Raw genomic sequence first — 16,088 nt, 5'->3', positions numbered from 1 at the left:
CATGTATGTATGTTGGCAATAAACTACACAAACACAGCAGCTAATAAATACCACACAAACGCGTTCTTGACGAGGGCATGTAATCTCTGATTGCTCTTGTTTCGATATGTGGACGATACGTTTGCAATCTTTGATACTGCTACCACCTGCACAGACTTCTCTGCACATCTCCATGCTCTCAATCCCACATTAAAGTTCACATTTGAGATGAAGCAATCAAATGTACCCCCCCTTTCCGTACGTGTTAGTCAAGAAGATGGAGATTGGATTCTTGACGACAATCTACCTCAAGCCTACCTTCACAAGTGAAGGTGACGTTATTTGTTATCGCGCTGATGAAGGTGACATCGTGAAGTGACATGAAGGTGAAGGTGAAGTGAAGATGAAGGTGACATCAATTGTTACGGACGCGGTTTAGATGTTATTTTGACCGAGCGGTTGGTATGACCGTGACCGAACAGTTATTCCCTGACTAGACCCCGATTCCACCCAGACGTTGACCAAATCGCGCTATGCTAAATCAATGATGGAAAGGACACAACGACTGGGATAGATGAAACGACGCAAGGGGTACAGTTCTCAAGACCTCCGAAGGAGGGTATAATTACAGTGGTGGAGAAAAGGGGGTAGATTACAAGGTAGTGAGGTAAAGACACAGAAGAGATGGGCACTTAATTACAGTCTTATCTTATCCCAGACAGACCACAGACAAACGGAACAAGGCTGACTTACACAGGGATTGATGGCAGGAAGGGACAGGTAGTCGATAGCACAAGGTGCACCTTGTGCATCCCCAATCCCCCAACAACAGCAGGACACATGGTGGGATTCTCTGAGCTCAACATGTTACAAGATTGCCCTTATCAACACCTTTGTTAATGGAGCTCTGGCCATCTGTATATATTATATAGCCCAGAATATAACTAGAGCTTCCAGGGAAGCAGAACTCAACTGAACCGACTACCTTGTGTGGTAAGAGCCTCACGCACAAAGTTTGATCAAAATCCATAAATATTTGTGGACGTTTTTTTTTTGTTTGTTTTTGTATACAAGATCGAGGCTCGTGAAAGAGCGAACATTCATCACACAGAAAGGCAAACCGACACATAAAACACATAACATGGGGAGCGGTAGACAAGATGGGGAGAGAGGGGGAAGGTCACAAACACAACATTTGACAGCAGGGACATCGAGAGATCTGTTGGAGGGAGAGGGCTTTGGGGGGGGGGAGGCATGGGAAGGGGGGGGGGGGGTGGGAGAGGTATAAAACATATGGACACTGCCAGGACTTCCAGGAAAGAAGTTGGAATTTCAAACAAGGTGGATCTGGGGTGAATTAGCGGGGGTAGAAAAGATCAAGGTTTTGGATGGGGGAAGATAAGAGATGGTGGTGAACAGCTGTTTTAAAGACCTGGAGGGAGGAGTGGGATTGAAGGGAGTGTGGGAGTTTGTTCCAGAGGCGGGAGAAAGGAGGAATGAAAGAGTGAATGTGAGCAGAGAGCCGAGATTTCGGCAGTTTAACCATCAGAGGGTTGCTGGCAGATCTTGTGCGACCTGTAGGAATATTTGGGGGACAAAGCACAGAGAGAGCTGGGGGAGCAAGGCCGGAGAGGAGTCGGTAGAAGACAGAAAGACCACCTACCTACCTGCCTGCGGTGAGTGAGCGAAAGGCCCTCGGAGATAGCTTCATCGCGGGAGATTCCAATGATTCTGAAAGCTTTGGTTTCAACAGCGTGAAGCCGAGCTAGGTGTGAGGCAGGAGCACCGGCCCATAGGGGAGAACAGTATTCCATTGAGCTGCGGATGAAAGCCTTGTATGTGGTGAGGAGCTCAGGTGTGCCTAGGAAGGACTTCGCATGACGGAGGATGCCCAGTCGGCGACTGGCTTTGGAGGCCAGCTTGGAAATGTGGTTTTCCCAAGAAAGATCATGGCAGATAGTGAGACCCAAAAGCTTGAGCGACAGAACTTCTTGGAGAGGATTGTTGACAAAGTAGTTGGGAGGGTTGTCCAGTCGATCTTTTCAGAGAGATATAGTAAGAGTGTGAGATTTGTCAGGATTGAAAGACATGTTCCACTTGTTTGACCAGTCTGTGATTTTGTCCAGGTCTTCAGAGAGTGAGGAGGCTGCAGACTGCCGATCTGAGGGAAGAGGAATGGAGCGGCAGAGAGTGGAGTCATCAGCAAAGAGATAGAGAGGATTTTCCAGAGAGTCGGAGAGATCATTGATAAAGACCAGAAAAAGCACAGGGCCCAGAACACTGCCTTGGTGAACTCCAGCCTGAACAGGAAGGGGAGATGAGAGAAATCCATTCAGGGCCACACGTTGACTACGACCAGAGAAGACGTCCGCAAGCCATGCATGGAGATTTCCATGGATACCATAGGAGGAGAGTTTGGTGAGCAGAGCTGGGTGCCAGACCGTATCAAAGGCACGTGATATGTCAAGGGAGACAGCTTTGATTTCCTGTTTGGCATTGAGGACCTCCATCCATTGTTGAGACAGCAGAAGCAGCATGTCCAGGGTAGAATGACCTGGTCTGAATCCAAATTGATGATCAGAGATCAAGCCATTGGAGAAGAGGAAGGATTTGATATCCGAAGCAATGATGGATTCCATGACTTTGCTGATAATTGGGAGCAGGCTGATTGGTCTGGAGTTGCAAGGATCTGTTTTTGCACCTTTTTTGTGTAAAGCGGTAATGTTTGCTGATTTCCAGGATGCTGGCAGATGACCTTGAGCAAAAGAGAGGGTGAAAAGAACAGAGAGGGTGAGATAGAGCGGCAGAGCAGGATGTTAGGACCCGTGGGCTGATGCCGTCTGGTCCAGTTGCAGAATTAGAGTCGAGGTTTGACAAAAACTTCTCCACCTTGTCAGGAGAGAAGGACACATAGTCCGTCGCAGTTGGGTACGACTGGGTAAGGTGGGAACAGAGAGAGATGGGTTTGGGACACAAGATTTTGAGGCAAAAAAAAAGAGTTGAGGCATTCGGCTTTGTCATGTGCGGTGTCAACTGTGTAGCCATTTGAGGTAAGGGAGGGGATGGAGCGGGAACAAACACCAGAAACGGATTTGACCAGATGCCACCAGGATTTGGAGGAAGGAGACAGGTTTGAGAGTTCATTCTTGGGTGTGGAGAGATAGTGCTTCCTGGCACTCTTGAGGGCAGACACACACTTGTTCCGAGCTTGGTGGAAGGAACTGAGATTGCCTTCAGTTGGATTAGGCTTCCAAAAGGCAAAGGCACGTTGTTTCAGGGCAACTGCCTCACCACAAGATTCATTGTACCATGGATGGAAGGAAGGGTAAGACAACTGAAGACGTGATGGGATAAATCTGTGCATGAGAGAGAGCAGTTTGCTTTGAAAGAATTCCCAGGAAGAATTTATGTCGGAGGCAGTGGAGATGGGAGACCAGTCCAGATGATTGATGGCTGTTTGAAGACCGTGCCAGTCGGCCTGAGTGAAATGTCAGACTCGTCGACGCTGAGGAGGCTCTCTGAGAATGGCCAGAGAGATGTCCACTTTAACAAGCACATGATCAGAAGAACCGATTGGAGCAGAAGAAGAACAGCAGACATTACCAGGGAAGTTTGTCATAACCAAGTCTGGAAGAGAAGATTTTATTGGCTGAGATCCGGGTCGGGAAATTGACAGATTGTGTCAATCCCAGTGATTCACAGAAGTCCTTTGCTGAGGTGGCATGACTGGTGAGAGAGGAACCCACACCCAGCCAGCTGGCATGATGACAGTTGAAGTCACCATATATGAGGAAGAGAGAGTTGGGATGAGTGGATAGAAGTTGGTCCATGTTGTCAGAGAGTGAAATGCAAATGGAGTCATCACTGTTTGGAGGACGGTACAGAACACATATGAACAAAAGGTGGGAGCGGAGAGGAAGCCGAAGCCAGAGGTACTGCTGGGGGTGAGGTGGAGAGAGGGCAGTGCAAGGAGAGTGAGGAAGAGAGTTTTTGATAAAGATAGCCACCCCACCACCAGGACGAGGCTCAGGTCTATCATACTCAGGGAGTAACCAGGAAGAGATATTAAGGAATCAGAGACATCTTGAAGAAGGAAAGTTTCTGTTAAGCAGACATTGTCTGGATTGTCAGAAGCAACCTGTATGGAGAGATCAGTCAGGTTTGAGCGAAGGCCGCGGATGTTTGAGGTCCATACCGTTAATGAAGAGAGAGGGGGAGCATCGGGCACAGGACAGGGGAGGGGAGGGGTAGGGCAAGATGAAGGATGAGAGGGGGAGGTAGGAAGAGCAGTTGATAGTGTGTCAGAGATTACAGAAGAGTTACAAGAAAGGGAAAGATGAGGAGGACGAAAGGTTTGATGGTGAAGGGATGAGGCACAGTGAGGGGTTGTTTGAGGGGGGGCAGAGGAAAGTAGAAGGTTGGGGGAGGTGGAGGTATGAGATAGAAGGGAGACGAAGTGGGGAGAAGGCAATTTTGAGGAGGAAGGGGAGGCAGGAGAATTGGAGAGGAATGGTATGGGGGGAGATTTGAATGGAGGGGGTGGGGGGGTGAGTTTTGAAGGGGAGGAGTGAGGGGGGAATTTTGGAGGGGATGGGCAAGGGGGGATTTGGAGGGGAGGGGCAAGGAGGGAGTTCAGGAGTGGAGGGGCAAGGGGGAAGTTTAGGAGTGGAGGGGCAAGGGGTGAGTTTAGGAGTTTAGATGCAAGGGGGGGGGATTTGGAGGGGAGGGGCAAGAGGGGAGTTTCGAAAGTGGATGATTAATGAAAGACGAACATTGATAACAAATTGGGTTTATTGTGATTTTCAAGTTAGCAATCCGATTCATAACGATGGAGGAGGGGTGGAATGAATGTGAATTTAGACCATGTAGTGAGGGAGACGTATAAGAGATTGAATTTATTTTTTTTGAAGTGGAATGAGTTGGAGAGGAAATTGAAAAAAGCCTTTTAAATTGGAAGAAAAACAGCGTGTTGTCATATACCACTGAATAAAACACTACAGGGGAAAGTTTAAACATATTTAAATAATATTTAAACAGAACCGTGAACAATCTTATATGCACAAAATACCAATGGGGGGGAGGGCCGAGAGGGACAACCACGAGTCACGTGAACAGGGCAAAAGGTGGATGGCAAGGAGATAATGGGGGCGGGGCGAACAGCACACCTGGACAGAAGTACACGATGAGATAACAGCACACGTGGAGAAAGGAAAATAAATGTTTTTTTTTTGTTTGTTTGTTTTGGGGGTGGGGGGGTGGGGATTTAAAACGTCAGACAAAGAGTATTATGTTCGGGGTAGAAGGGAAAAATCTAAGAGCCAAGCAAAACACGAAGTAGGGAACTTAAGTTAACAAACACCGACGGGGGTACAAGGCTGCACACGCGGAGCAGAACATGATTAATTAATTACGAGTTACAGGAAATTCAAACCAAAACTAACTATGAACAAACAATAACACAGAAATAACGAGTTGAAATTTGACAAACACACAAATGAAAAAATAACCACTTTGGATGCCCGGAGGAGAACCAATCCTCAAGGTTAACGTCGTTTTAATGTCGTTTAGGAGCTGAAAACAATATGGCGGCCATTTTGTGACGGATCGGGTTGGAATGCAATAGCAGCCTACCTTGTGTGGTAAGGGTTAAACATTCTAAGTTTGATCAAAATCTGTTAATATTTGTGGACGCCAGAGTGTTAACGTCGTTTTCATGACCAAAAACAAAATGGTCGCCTAAGTCCGCCATTTTTCAACGGATCGGGCTGAAATGTAATACCAACCTGGTCCTTGGGGTAAAGATGCTGCATCTCAAGTTTGATCAGAATCGGTTGATATTTGTGGATGCTGGAGTGTTAACGTCGAAAAGTTAACAGACGACGGAAGCCGGAGGGTTTAGTATGTGATGAACTCAACTGGACGATAGTCCATTTGAGTTATTAAATATAGACTATATTTCCAAGATGGCCTCCATTAATACAACCCCTCTCTCTTTTTTGTTCTGTGTGGTTTGTTTTTTTAAATTCAAATATCGTAACCCACCAAGGTCCTTTTTCCAATTCATCACCAAGGCTCTCCCCTTATAATATAATCTCTAATAATTTCCCATATAAATACTACAAACCCTATCAGTCGTTGTACAGAAACCTCTATTCATTGTAGATATTCTCCATTATTGCAGTGGGATTGCATAAGATAATTTACTACGTACTATATTTGTAGTGGTTTTATAACAAATCTACAAGAATATTATGTATATCCAGAGTACAAATCTATAATTTGTATGTTCTATTCCTCATTTCATTTCACCCTGGTGTTAACACACGTCCCATTTAACTAATGGGTCGTGTGTCTGTCGCCATTGTATCGGTTTAAAGCCCGACTTTGGAAACAGACACCATGGACTCTTTTCCATCCACTTGCTGGCAGCAGCTTTACCTCAGTATCAGTGAGTAAAAAATACCAGGTAACGTTAGTCATCTGCACAATGATGTGATAACAAGAGGTGTCGTACTCCTACATCACGTCTGTCTCCACCCAGATCGGGATGAATCATTCAGCATGTGTTTGTCAGCCCGATAACTGAGTTTGACCACATTTTGTCTCCATCCCACGTTTCCCTGAGAAGATGGTGGATTATTTTTAACCCATAAAGCGGGTCAGGCCACCATCGTGGCCCTCCCAAATATGGTCATTGTATGGGCGTGTCGTAACCACTATTTGTATGCAAATGTATTTAAAATGACGTCATCCCAAACAACGAATCATGAGATTTCTTACAATGTATAATACCCGGGGTAACTTATGGTGGAGACTTGCTTCTAATTGGTGGAGGTAACTCGGGGTAACTTGCTTCTAATTGGGGAAGAAAATCCGATGACAAAAAACACATTGGCCTACTATCTTCTATCTATAATTCCAGTAATCTCTGTCTGTCTGTCTGTACGTTTGTTTGTTTGTCTGTGACCGCTGTTTCTCGACAACCACGGGTCCGATATACTTTTAACTTGCCAGGTATATTGCTGGGGACCCGAGGATGTGCCTTTTCAAGGTTTCATATTAATCGGACAATTACTTACCGAGCTATGTCCAAAAAACGATTCAACCAATCAGAGAGCAGCGAACGATCGCGTGTGCCGAACGTGGCGGGCACACTCTGCCTCGGATGGCACATTTGAGAGCGTATTCATTTATTTCACGTTTGCAAACTATGTTGGCGTTAAACTATGTTTTACAACTAATAAAAACGAATTTGCGATTCATTCGCTTTCCTGCGCGTCTGTGCACGCGATGGCGATTTCTTTACCAAACTCCGGAAGCCGTTCGCTTTGGACCAAACCATTGCATGTAAATAGAGGGGGGGGATTGTCACCACTCGCAAGCCGTTCGCTTTGGACCAAACCATTTCATGTAAATAGAGGGGGGGGATATAATTTTAGATATATATATAGTACGGGCATGCCCTAGTACCAGTAAATCCAGCACTGTATGAGTTAAGCGAGTGTATTCCTTGTGGTGAAAATATACCTGTGACAGAAATTGTATTTTATTGGCTATAAAGAGGTAACAGCACCCATGATGCGGAGAGCGGGCGCCATATTGGTTGGCAAGCTGAACAAGCGAGAGAAGGTAAGCAAGGCCAAATCAATAACGTAACATTTTATTGCAGGAAGTCAGAATAACGAGATTAACGTGCGAGATTGTTGAGGTACTGATGCCATCGTTGCTCGGGAAGTGAATCCAGGGCCAGGCAACATGGCGGCGCGCACTGCATTATGGGAGAATGCGCAATTCGGGCTTTCATCGGGACTATTTTTCCTTATAATATAATGCAAATGACGCCGTATTGGTGTATCGGTATCGTATTGGTGTACCCACTGTACCCCATCTTAGCGAGCTTTAAGGTCACCATTTCAACTGGTTTCAGGAGTGGGATGACGTGACGTCAACAAACTCAGGTTGGTTGCCAACCTGCCCTCCCTTACCCTCAATAGTGTACCTTAAACAAACAACCATCAACAACCGTACTACCATCCGCTTCAACCATGAACTATGGCAGGAGGCCATCCTTTCACCGTGAGAGTTGTGAAGATACGTTCGGTCACTTCCGGTTGAGAAAGGTAAGTTGCAGTGACGTCATTTGTATTGTATTGCCGGTCATCGCTGGGGTAACGGAGAGCAAATCATGGCGTGTTGTGACGGACCTCCCTCGGAGCCTCCTCAGCGTCTGGCGAGGCATCTGAACATGTTATTGGCGGGCGAGAGGCTGGAGAAGCGGAGAGCCTTAGACGTGTTGCTGGCAGAGGCACAGAACGAGCGAACTACGGAGGAAGAGGTGAGGACGCTGTTGCGGCCTGCTCTGGCGGCCTTGGATAGCCCCACCGAAGCGTGCCGCTCCCGCTCGCTGCGCTTGCTCTCCGTTCTCCTGGATCGTCTCCCGCGTTCTCAGGACGATCTCCCACTGCTCGTACCGACGCTGAGCCGCCGCCTGAGCCCCCTGAAGCCGGTGGAGCCCGCGGAGGAGCTTCGCCTGGAATTGATGAGGCTACTTTCGCGGCTGGTCGCCCTGCGTGGTCCAGACTTGGGGCCATATGTCGGGGACTTTGTGACGGCCCTCTCACGATGTATGCTCGATCCCTTTGCCGAGGTGAAGAAGGAGGCTTGCAGGTGCGCCACGAACCTCGCCAACACTATACCAGGTAAGCTTCCCCATGTTAGCTTCGTGCGGCGTGACATTGCACGTGATCACTCCAAATTACAACGACTGTGTTCACTTGTCCATCTTCCTCTTCCTTTAATCACTCCTTCATGACGCCGTGCCCCGTTATTAGTTAACGCTTGCTTTGCGGCTCATGGAGCATCTATGACTAATGCTGATCCAAGTCTTTCACGAATCGGCTGGTACACAGGGCTCACGTTTGATTGGTACTGCTTTGGCCAGGAGTTCGAAATTTGTTCAGGATATCGGCGATAACTCGCCCACATAATCATCATTTTCATCATCCATATCACCACCATCAACATCATCACCACCATCATCAACATCACCACTACCATCATAATCATCATCATCATCACCATCATCATGATCAACACCATCAACATCATCATCATCATCACCACCACCACCATAATCATCATCACCACCACCACCATAATCATCATCACCATCGTAATCAACATCACCACCATCATCAGCATCATCATGATCATCATCAGCATCATCATGATCATCATTACCATCAACATCATCAGCATCACCATGATCATTACCATCAACATCACCATCATCATCACCATTATCATCATCATCATCATCATTGCCATCATCAACACCATCATTATCATCATCTTCATACAGGATGAAAGGTTGTGTTTTGATTCCCGGTCACTACTTTAATATCATGGAGCTATGTAATGTTTCCCCTACACTTTCCCCACCTAATAACCATCCAATTTCTGCTCTTAACCTCCCTCCTTTTCTTCATCCTCACCACAAACACCACATGCCTGTGCTGGGCGGTAGCATGCTCTCCCACCACTGCCTTGCAGTCCTTAACCCTCCACAGCTGTCTCACTTGTGTGCTTCCTTACTGCCACTAAATGCAGTTCTGTTCTATGCCATGCATCAGCGGAATTGCCAAGGTGATGACTGAGCCATGACTCCAGCCGTGATGCAACAAGCAGCCACAGGCTGCAGACAAACTAATAATAATTCAATCGTTAAACCCGAATTGCTTACCTTAGCCATAACCTTGCAGGCAGAATTACCGTTTCCTTAAAAATACAACGAGCCTTGTTTCCTTAAAAATACAACGAGCCTTGTTTCCTTAAAATTAATGTTTCTTCAAATTTAATTGTTTTATTTTTATGTGATCTAAGGATTTGTAGAGGAGCTACCACACACACACACACACACACACACACACACACACACACACACACACACACACACACACACACACACACACACACACACACACGCGGACATACAGACAAATATACAACAACAACAACAACAACATGCATTTTAAGGCCATTTTCCCTGCTAGAGTGGGGGTTAGCCTTGCGGTCCCCATGACAATATTCTCCATTTTGCCCTATTTTCTGCATCTCTCCTTGTTAACCCCCTTGCACGCATTTCTTCTTCCACCATCTTTAGCCAAGTCTTTCTCGGTCTTCCCCGTCCTCTACTTCCTTCTACATTAACTTCCATCACTCTTCTCAACCAGTCACTTTCATCCTTCCTCAACACATGACCAAACCATCTCAACCTGTTCCTCTTCACAGCATCAATCACAGGCAATATTCCCATCATCTTTCGCAATTCATCATTTGTCTTCCTCTCTCTCAAAGATACTCCGCACATCCATCGAACCATTCGCATTTCCACCCTTTCCAGCCTTTGTTGCTGCTCTACGTTCATTACCCATGTCTCGCTCCCATAAATCATAACACTTCTCACACATACAGCATACACCTTTCCCATCAGCTTCAGCGACACTCTCCTCCTCATCAGCACGCCACTCAGTTCCCGAAACTTCTTCCATGCACATCTCACTCGAGCAACCGTTGCCGAGTCTGATCCACCTTCTCCATTCAGCATGTCTCCGAGGTAGCAATATGTTTTCACACCTTCCAGCTTCACGCCGTCTCCAAGATCCAACTCAACATTTCCTCCATCTGCAGCTCCCTCTGTGCACACCTTACATTTGAATGTAGCTGCCACACTGGTAAATGACCCTCTCAGACCACTACATTTTTGATGAACCCACTCAGCGCACATTGTACATTGAATGGAGTTCACTCCGACACCCTTCCTGCACACAGCACACGGCCACTTCCCAGTTCTTTCCACCTCACCACATGCTTTACCACTTGCCATCACCTTCGTCTTTCCGATATTCACCTTCAGACCTTTTGTCTCCATACATTCCTTCCACTTGTTCATCTTTTCCTTCAGTCCATCCATACTTTCCGCAATCAACACAAGATCATCTGCAGACAACAACTCCCACGGTAAACCCTCCTTTACGTTCTGAGCCAGCACCTCCATCACAGCTACAAATAGTAGTGGACTTAGTACCGACCCCTGATGCACTAATGAGCAGGAACACCTTCACCTCAAACTCACCACTGTTCCCGTCTTTCGTCCTTACAGCTGTGCGCGCTCTTTTGTACATTGCCATCACTACTCTGATCAACCATTCCTCCACTCCTAACTTCCTCAATGCCCATGTCAATACTTTGCGTGGAACCCTATCGAATGCTTTCTCCAGATCAACAAACCCAAAAAACAACTTCTTCCTCTTCTCCATGTACTTCTCCTGCAACTGCCTCACAATGAAAAGCGCATCTGTCGTTCCTCTTCCTGGCATAAATCCAAACTGCATTTCGTCGATCTTCACTTTCTTCCTTCTCCTCCTCTCCAACACCCTTTCCAACACCCTTTCCAATACCTTCGTTCCATGCTCCAATAACTTTATCGCTCGGTACGAGCCACACTCCAGAGGGTCACCTTTCCCCTTGTATAGAGGGACGAGGGTACTCAGTTCCCAATCCACTGGAATGTGGCCTACTTTCACCACCAGATTACAGATCTCTGTCATTCTCTTCACACCCCAACTTCCTGCTGCCTTCAACATATCTCCCACAACTCCCGTCGGCCCTCCCGCTTTTCCACTCTTCATTGCTTTTATCGCTTCCTCAACTTCCTTCTCAGTTATCTTCTCTGCCGGTCCTAAAACTGGGTTACTCTCTATGTTGCCATCGCATTCATTCTCTGTATTCAACAGCATTTCCATATATCTTTTCCATCTTCCTTTAATTCCATCTGGGTCGACAACGATTTGTCCCACTTCATCCTTCAAGCAACTCACCCCCATCACATCACACCTCTCTTTCGCTATGTGCTTTGCAATCCTGAATACTGCTTTCTGACCCTCTTCCGAATCCAAGCGTTCTCCAAACATTTTCCTACATGCCTCCTGCGCCTTTGCTACCTCTTTCTTTGCAGCCTTCCTGGCTGCCTTATAACTTTCATGCTCTGCTGTTTCTGCTCCCGTACCCTTCGCCTTCTGCCACTCCTTGAACTTCTTCCTCTTCTCGTCAATCCTCTTTCCAACTTCAACATCCCACCACCATGTTTCCGAGTGCCTCGGTGGTCCTTTTGTCCATCCACATACCTCACCAACGGCTCCCAACAGACTAGCTTTCATTGACATCCAACCACTTTCAAGCTCAACCACATCATCCTCTACCCTACTCAGCCTCTCTTTTAATGCCTCCCTTACTGTCACCACTTTCAACCTCCACACCTTCATTCTCGGTTGGTACTTTACCCGCCGAGCTCTCCTCGCACCTTTCACCCTTATGTCGCAGACAACCAAGTGGTGCTGTGAAACAGCCTCCTCCCCCGGGATCACCTTTGTGTCCCGGAGGTGCCCCCTATCTCGCCTACGCACCATCAGGTAGTCAACGGTTGTCGTCGACCCACCTGACGTGTATGTGACAAGCTTATTATCCTCTTTCTGGAACTGAGTATTACAAATCAACAAATCAGCTCCATCAGCAAACTCCAAAATCCTTTCACCTTCTCCATTTCTCACACCATATACGTAACCCCCATGAACTCCCTCAAAACCATCCATACTCCTTCCCACATGTCCATTCAGGTCTCCTCCCACCACAACAACTTCCTCATCTTTCACGTTTTCCATCAGCTTCTCTATCGCACACCAGAACTTGTCCTCTTCATCGCTTCGACCAACCTGCGGAGCATATCCCGAGATGACGTTCACCAAGAGCTTTCCAATCATCATTTTCACCATCATCAACCGATCACTCACTCTAGTCACACTCACCACACTGTCTACAAACTCCTCAGAAAACAGGACACCAACACCATTCACGCCCTCCGGGCACCCTTGCCACACAAACTTGTATTTCTGTCCCTGCCAACCCTTCACCATTCTCACACCACTTCCCTTCCATCTCGTCTCTTGCACACAACATATGTCCACTCTTCTTCTGACCAATACTTCCACCACTTCTCCTGATCTCCCTGTCATTGCCCCTACATTCCATGTCCCAAACCTCAGAAACCGATCTCCACTTCGGGCTGCACCCTGCCCATATGTACTTGTAATTGTCATGGTTCTCTTTTTGAGGCAATGTTTTTATGGCCGGATGCCCTTCGTGACGCCAACCCTCTTAGTCGTCTCTTATGACACGCAGGGATATGGTGTACACACTGGGAAACGTTTAAAACATGGAAATTCTGGGAGGGGGGGGGGGGGGGGGGCGGCGTCAGCATCACGGCTGCGGTTTAAACATATTCCAACAATATCCAAACAGAACCATGAAAGACAACCCGGGAAAAGTTTCCAAGCGAGAACGTGGATTTGAGAAAGAAGGAGCAGAGGCGGAAGAAAAACGAGATACAGGGGGCAGGGCACAAGTCGAGACAAGGAGGAGAGCGAACAAGCACGTGTCCGGGAGGAGAGAAAGAATCAATATAGAATTCTTTGTCTAGGGAGGTGAGGTGAGGGGGAGAAAACAAAATAAAAGAAACAAGCAATACAGCGAAGGAAATAACCCAAACCGACAAAACACCGACGGGGGGAGGGAAGCCGCAAGTCACCAGGCCGCACACGAGGTACGACCCAGAAAACGATTAATTACACACAAGTTTGCACGAACCACAAACCAACACCAACTAGAAACACAATAACACGTACACAGCAAAATTACCAGTGGAAATTTGACAAAGACAAGAATGGGAAAGCACTCAAACTTCGATGCCGTGGAGAGCTCGAAGCACGCCTCACTCGCCCGAGGAACCCTTCAGACAGGATGTCCCAAACTATTCCATACCATACAGACAAATATACACCATACCATAAAGACAATAACACGAGACAACACAGCAATGAGCTTGGACGAAGTACTGTGACTTCCCGGGGAGCTCTGGGTACCAGGCACGTCACAACAACAATGACGCTGCTTCTCTCACCGCACTCAGTGGGGCATTTCCTAAGGAGGAATTCCTCCTTCCCATGGATGCCAACCTGTGGGGCTCTTAACCTTTTAAATGCTGAACTTCAAGCAAGGAAGCAGCACGTACCATTTTTTAAAGTCTTTGGTATGACTCGGCCGATCTCCCAGAATCTTGGAGCAGCACTCTAAAAATTACACTACCGAGTCTGGTAACCTCCCAGGTGTAACTGACATTTTCTACGCTTTACAAAGGTTGGCAAATGTAAAACCAACCAATTCTTTTTTCCTTTTTCTTTTTTTTTCCTGTCTTATTCACATAACAATCTTTACTCATATTGGTAAACATCTTTTGGATCAATGTATTAAGGATTGTGCTTTTGCATCTTGAAATTACTTTTTACGATTGTTCTTTAAATATCAATGTACGGCATATTGTGAGATTATACACAGGTTCGATAAACAGTTGGCAGTCGGATTTCTAATGGCAATTTGTGGAGTCTGGGTTGAGGTTTAATGAAATATACAGTGAGTGGAATAAAGTTTTCTTGTCTGTTTCATTGAAATATTTGTCGTTGTTGTAAGCAGAACACTTCCACCTTCAGGCTGAGAGCCTGCTACTTCCACTGCTGCACATGTTTACACATCAACACTCGCGGGTGCGCTCTGCAGCGGTGCTCTGTATAGGACAGGTGGTGTTGCATAGCAGTGGAAAAACACTTGATGACGTCTTCACACATCTTGCACAGCGTCTCTTTGACGATGCACCACTGGTATTGTACCTGTAACGTATTCGTTTTAAATTTGCACAACTCAAGGTTATTTACAGTGCATTCAGAAAGTATTCATACCCCTTCACTTTTTTCACATTTTGTTATGTTGCAGCCTCATGCTGAAATCGTTTAAATTCATTTTTTCCCAAAACAATCTACACTGAATATCCCACAATGACAAAGAGAAAACAGGATTTTAGAAAGTTTTGCAAATTTATTAAAAAGAAAAAACTGAAATATCACATTGACATAAGTATTCAGACCCTTTGCTATGACACTTGAAATTTAGCTCAGGTGCCTCCCATTTCTCTTGATCATCTTTGAGATGTTTCTACACCTTGATTGGAGTCCACCTGTGGTAAATTCAATTGATTGAACATGATTTGGAAAGGCACACACCTGTCTATATAAGGTCTCACAGTTGACAATGCATATCAGAGCAAAAACCAAGCCATGAAGTCGAAGGAACTGCCTGCAGAGCTCAGAGACAGGATTGTGTCGAGGCACAGATCTGGGGAAGCCTACAAAAAAAATCTCTGCTGCATTGAAGGTTCCCAAGAGCAAAGTGGCCTCCATAATTCTTAAATGGAAGAAGTTTGGAACAACCAGGACTCTTCCTAGAGCTGGCCGCCCGGCCAAACTGAACAATGGGGGAGAAGGGCCTTGGTAAGAGAGGTGACCAAGAACCCGATGGTCACTCTGGCTGAGCTCGAGAGATCCTGTGTGGAGATGGGAGAAACTTACAGAAGGACAACCATCACTGCAACACTCCACCGATCTGGGTTTTATGGCAGAGTGGCCAGACGGAAGCCAAACAGTTCAATCTTGGTTTCATCAGACCACAGAATCTTGTTTCTCACAGTCTGAGAGTCCTTTAGGTGCTTTTTTGCAAACTCCAAGCGGGCTTCCATGTGTCTTTCACATGTCTTGTGCAACAGATATTGAGCTTATGCCTCGTCGCAGGAGATTCCAATGATTTTGAGATCTTTAGATTCCACAGAATTGAGGGGAGACAGTTGAGATGCTGGAATACAAACACATAGGGTAGTGCAGTATTCCACTGAGGTACGTACAAACCCCTTGACAACTCCGAGTAGATCCGATTTTCCAAGCTAAGATTTGTCCATTCTAAGGCAGAGGATGACAGGGAATGTCCAGTCTGCGGCTGACTTTGGCATCCAACTAAGCTCTCTGGTTGTCCCAGGAGAGATCATGGCTGACTGTGAAGCCACAAAGTTCAAGAGACTGGGAACTAGTGCTGTTAGCTAGATTCAAAATCCCGTCTCGGAACCGTCTCAATAAATTTTCAATTTTCATAACGGGATCGTAACGATCGGCTCG

General features: G+C 46.5%; 1 protein-coding gene across 11 annotated transcripts in view; it reads left to right on the top strand.

Annotated features, from left to right (window-relative positions):
- The first annotated feature begins 7,895 nt into the window (after positions 1 to 7,895).
- Positions 7,896 to 16,088, top strand: part of DNAAF5 (dynein axonemal assembly factor 5) — a 74,228-nt gene continuing 66,035 nt past the window's right edge. For 3 of the 11 annotated variants that reach the window (XM_068110522.2, XM_078774240.1, XM_068110521.2), the window contains exons 1-2: positions 7,896 to 8,678; positions 14,563 to 14,747. In XM_068110522.2, the coding sequence (XP_067966623.1) occupies positions 8,165 to 8,678; positions 14,563 to 14,747 (699 nt within the window). In that variant the 5' untranslated portion in view covers positions 7,896 to 8,164. Of the gene's footprint in view, positions 8,679 to 14,559; positions 14,748 to 16,088 lie in introns of all 11 variants that reach the window. The other 8 variants (XM_078774241.1, XM_078774237.1, XM_078774243.1 and 5 more) reach the window with 7 other exon arrangements.

This window comes from Myxine glutinosa, chromosome 3 (genome assembly GCF_964187855.1).
Source record: "Myxine glutinosa chromosome 3, kmMyxGlut1.1, whole genome shotgun sequence".
NCBI lineage: Eukaryota > Metazoa > Chordata > Myxini > Myxiniformes > Myxinidae > Myxine > Myxine glutinosa.
The sequence above is the reverse complement of the archived record's forward strand: the minus strand, read 5'-3'. Positions and strand labels throughout refer to the sequence as shown.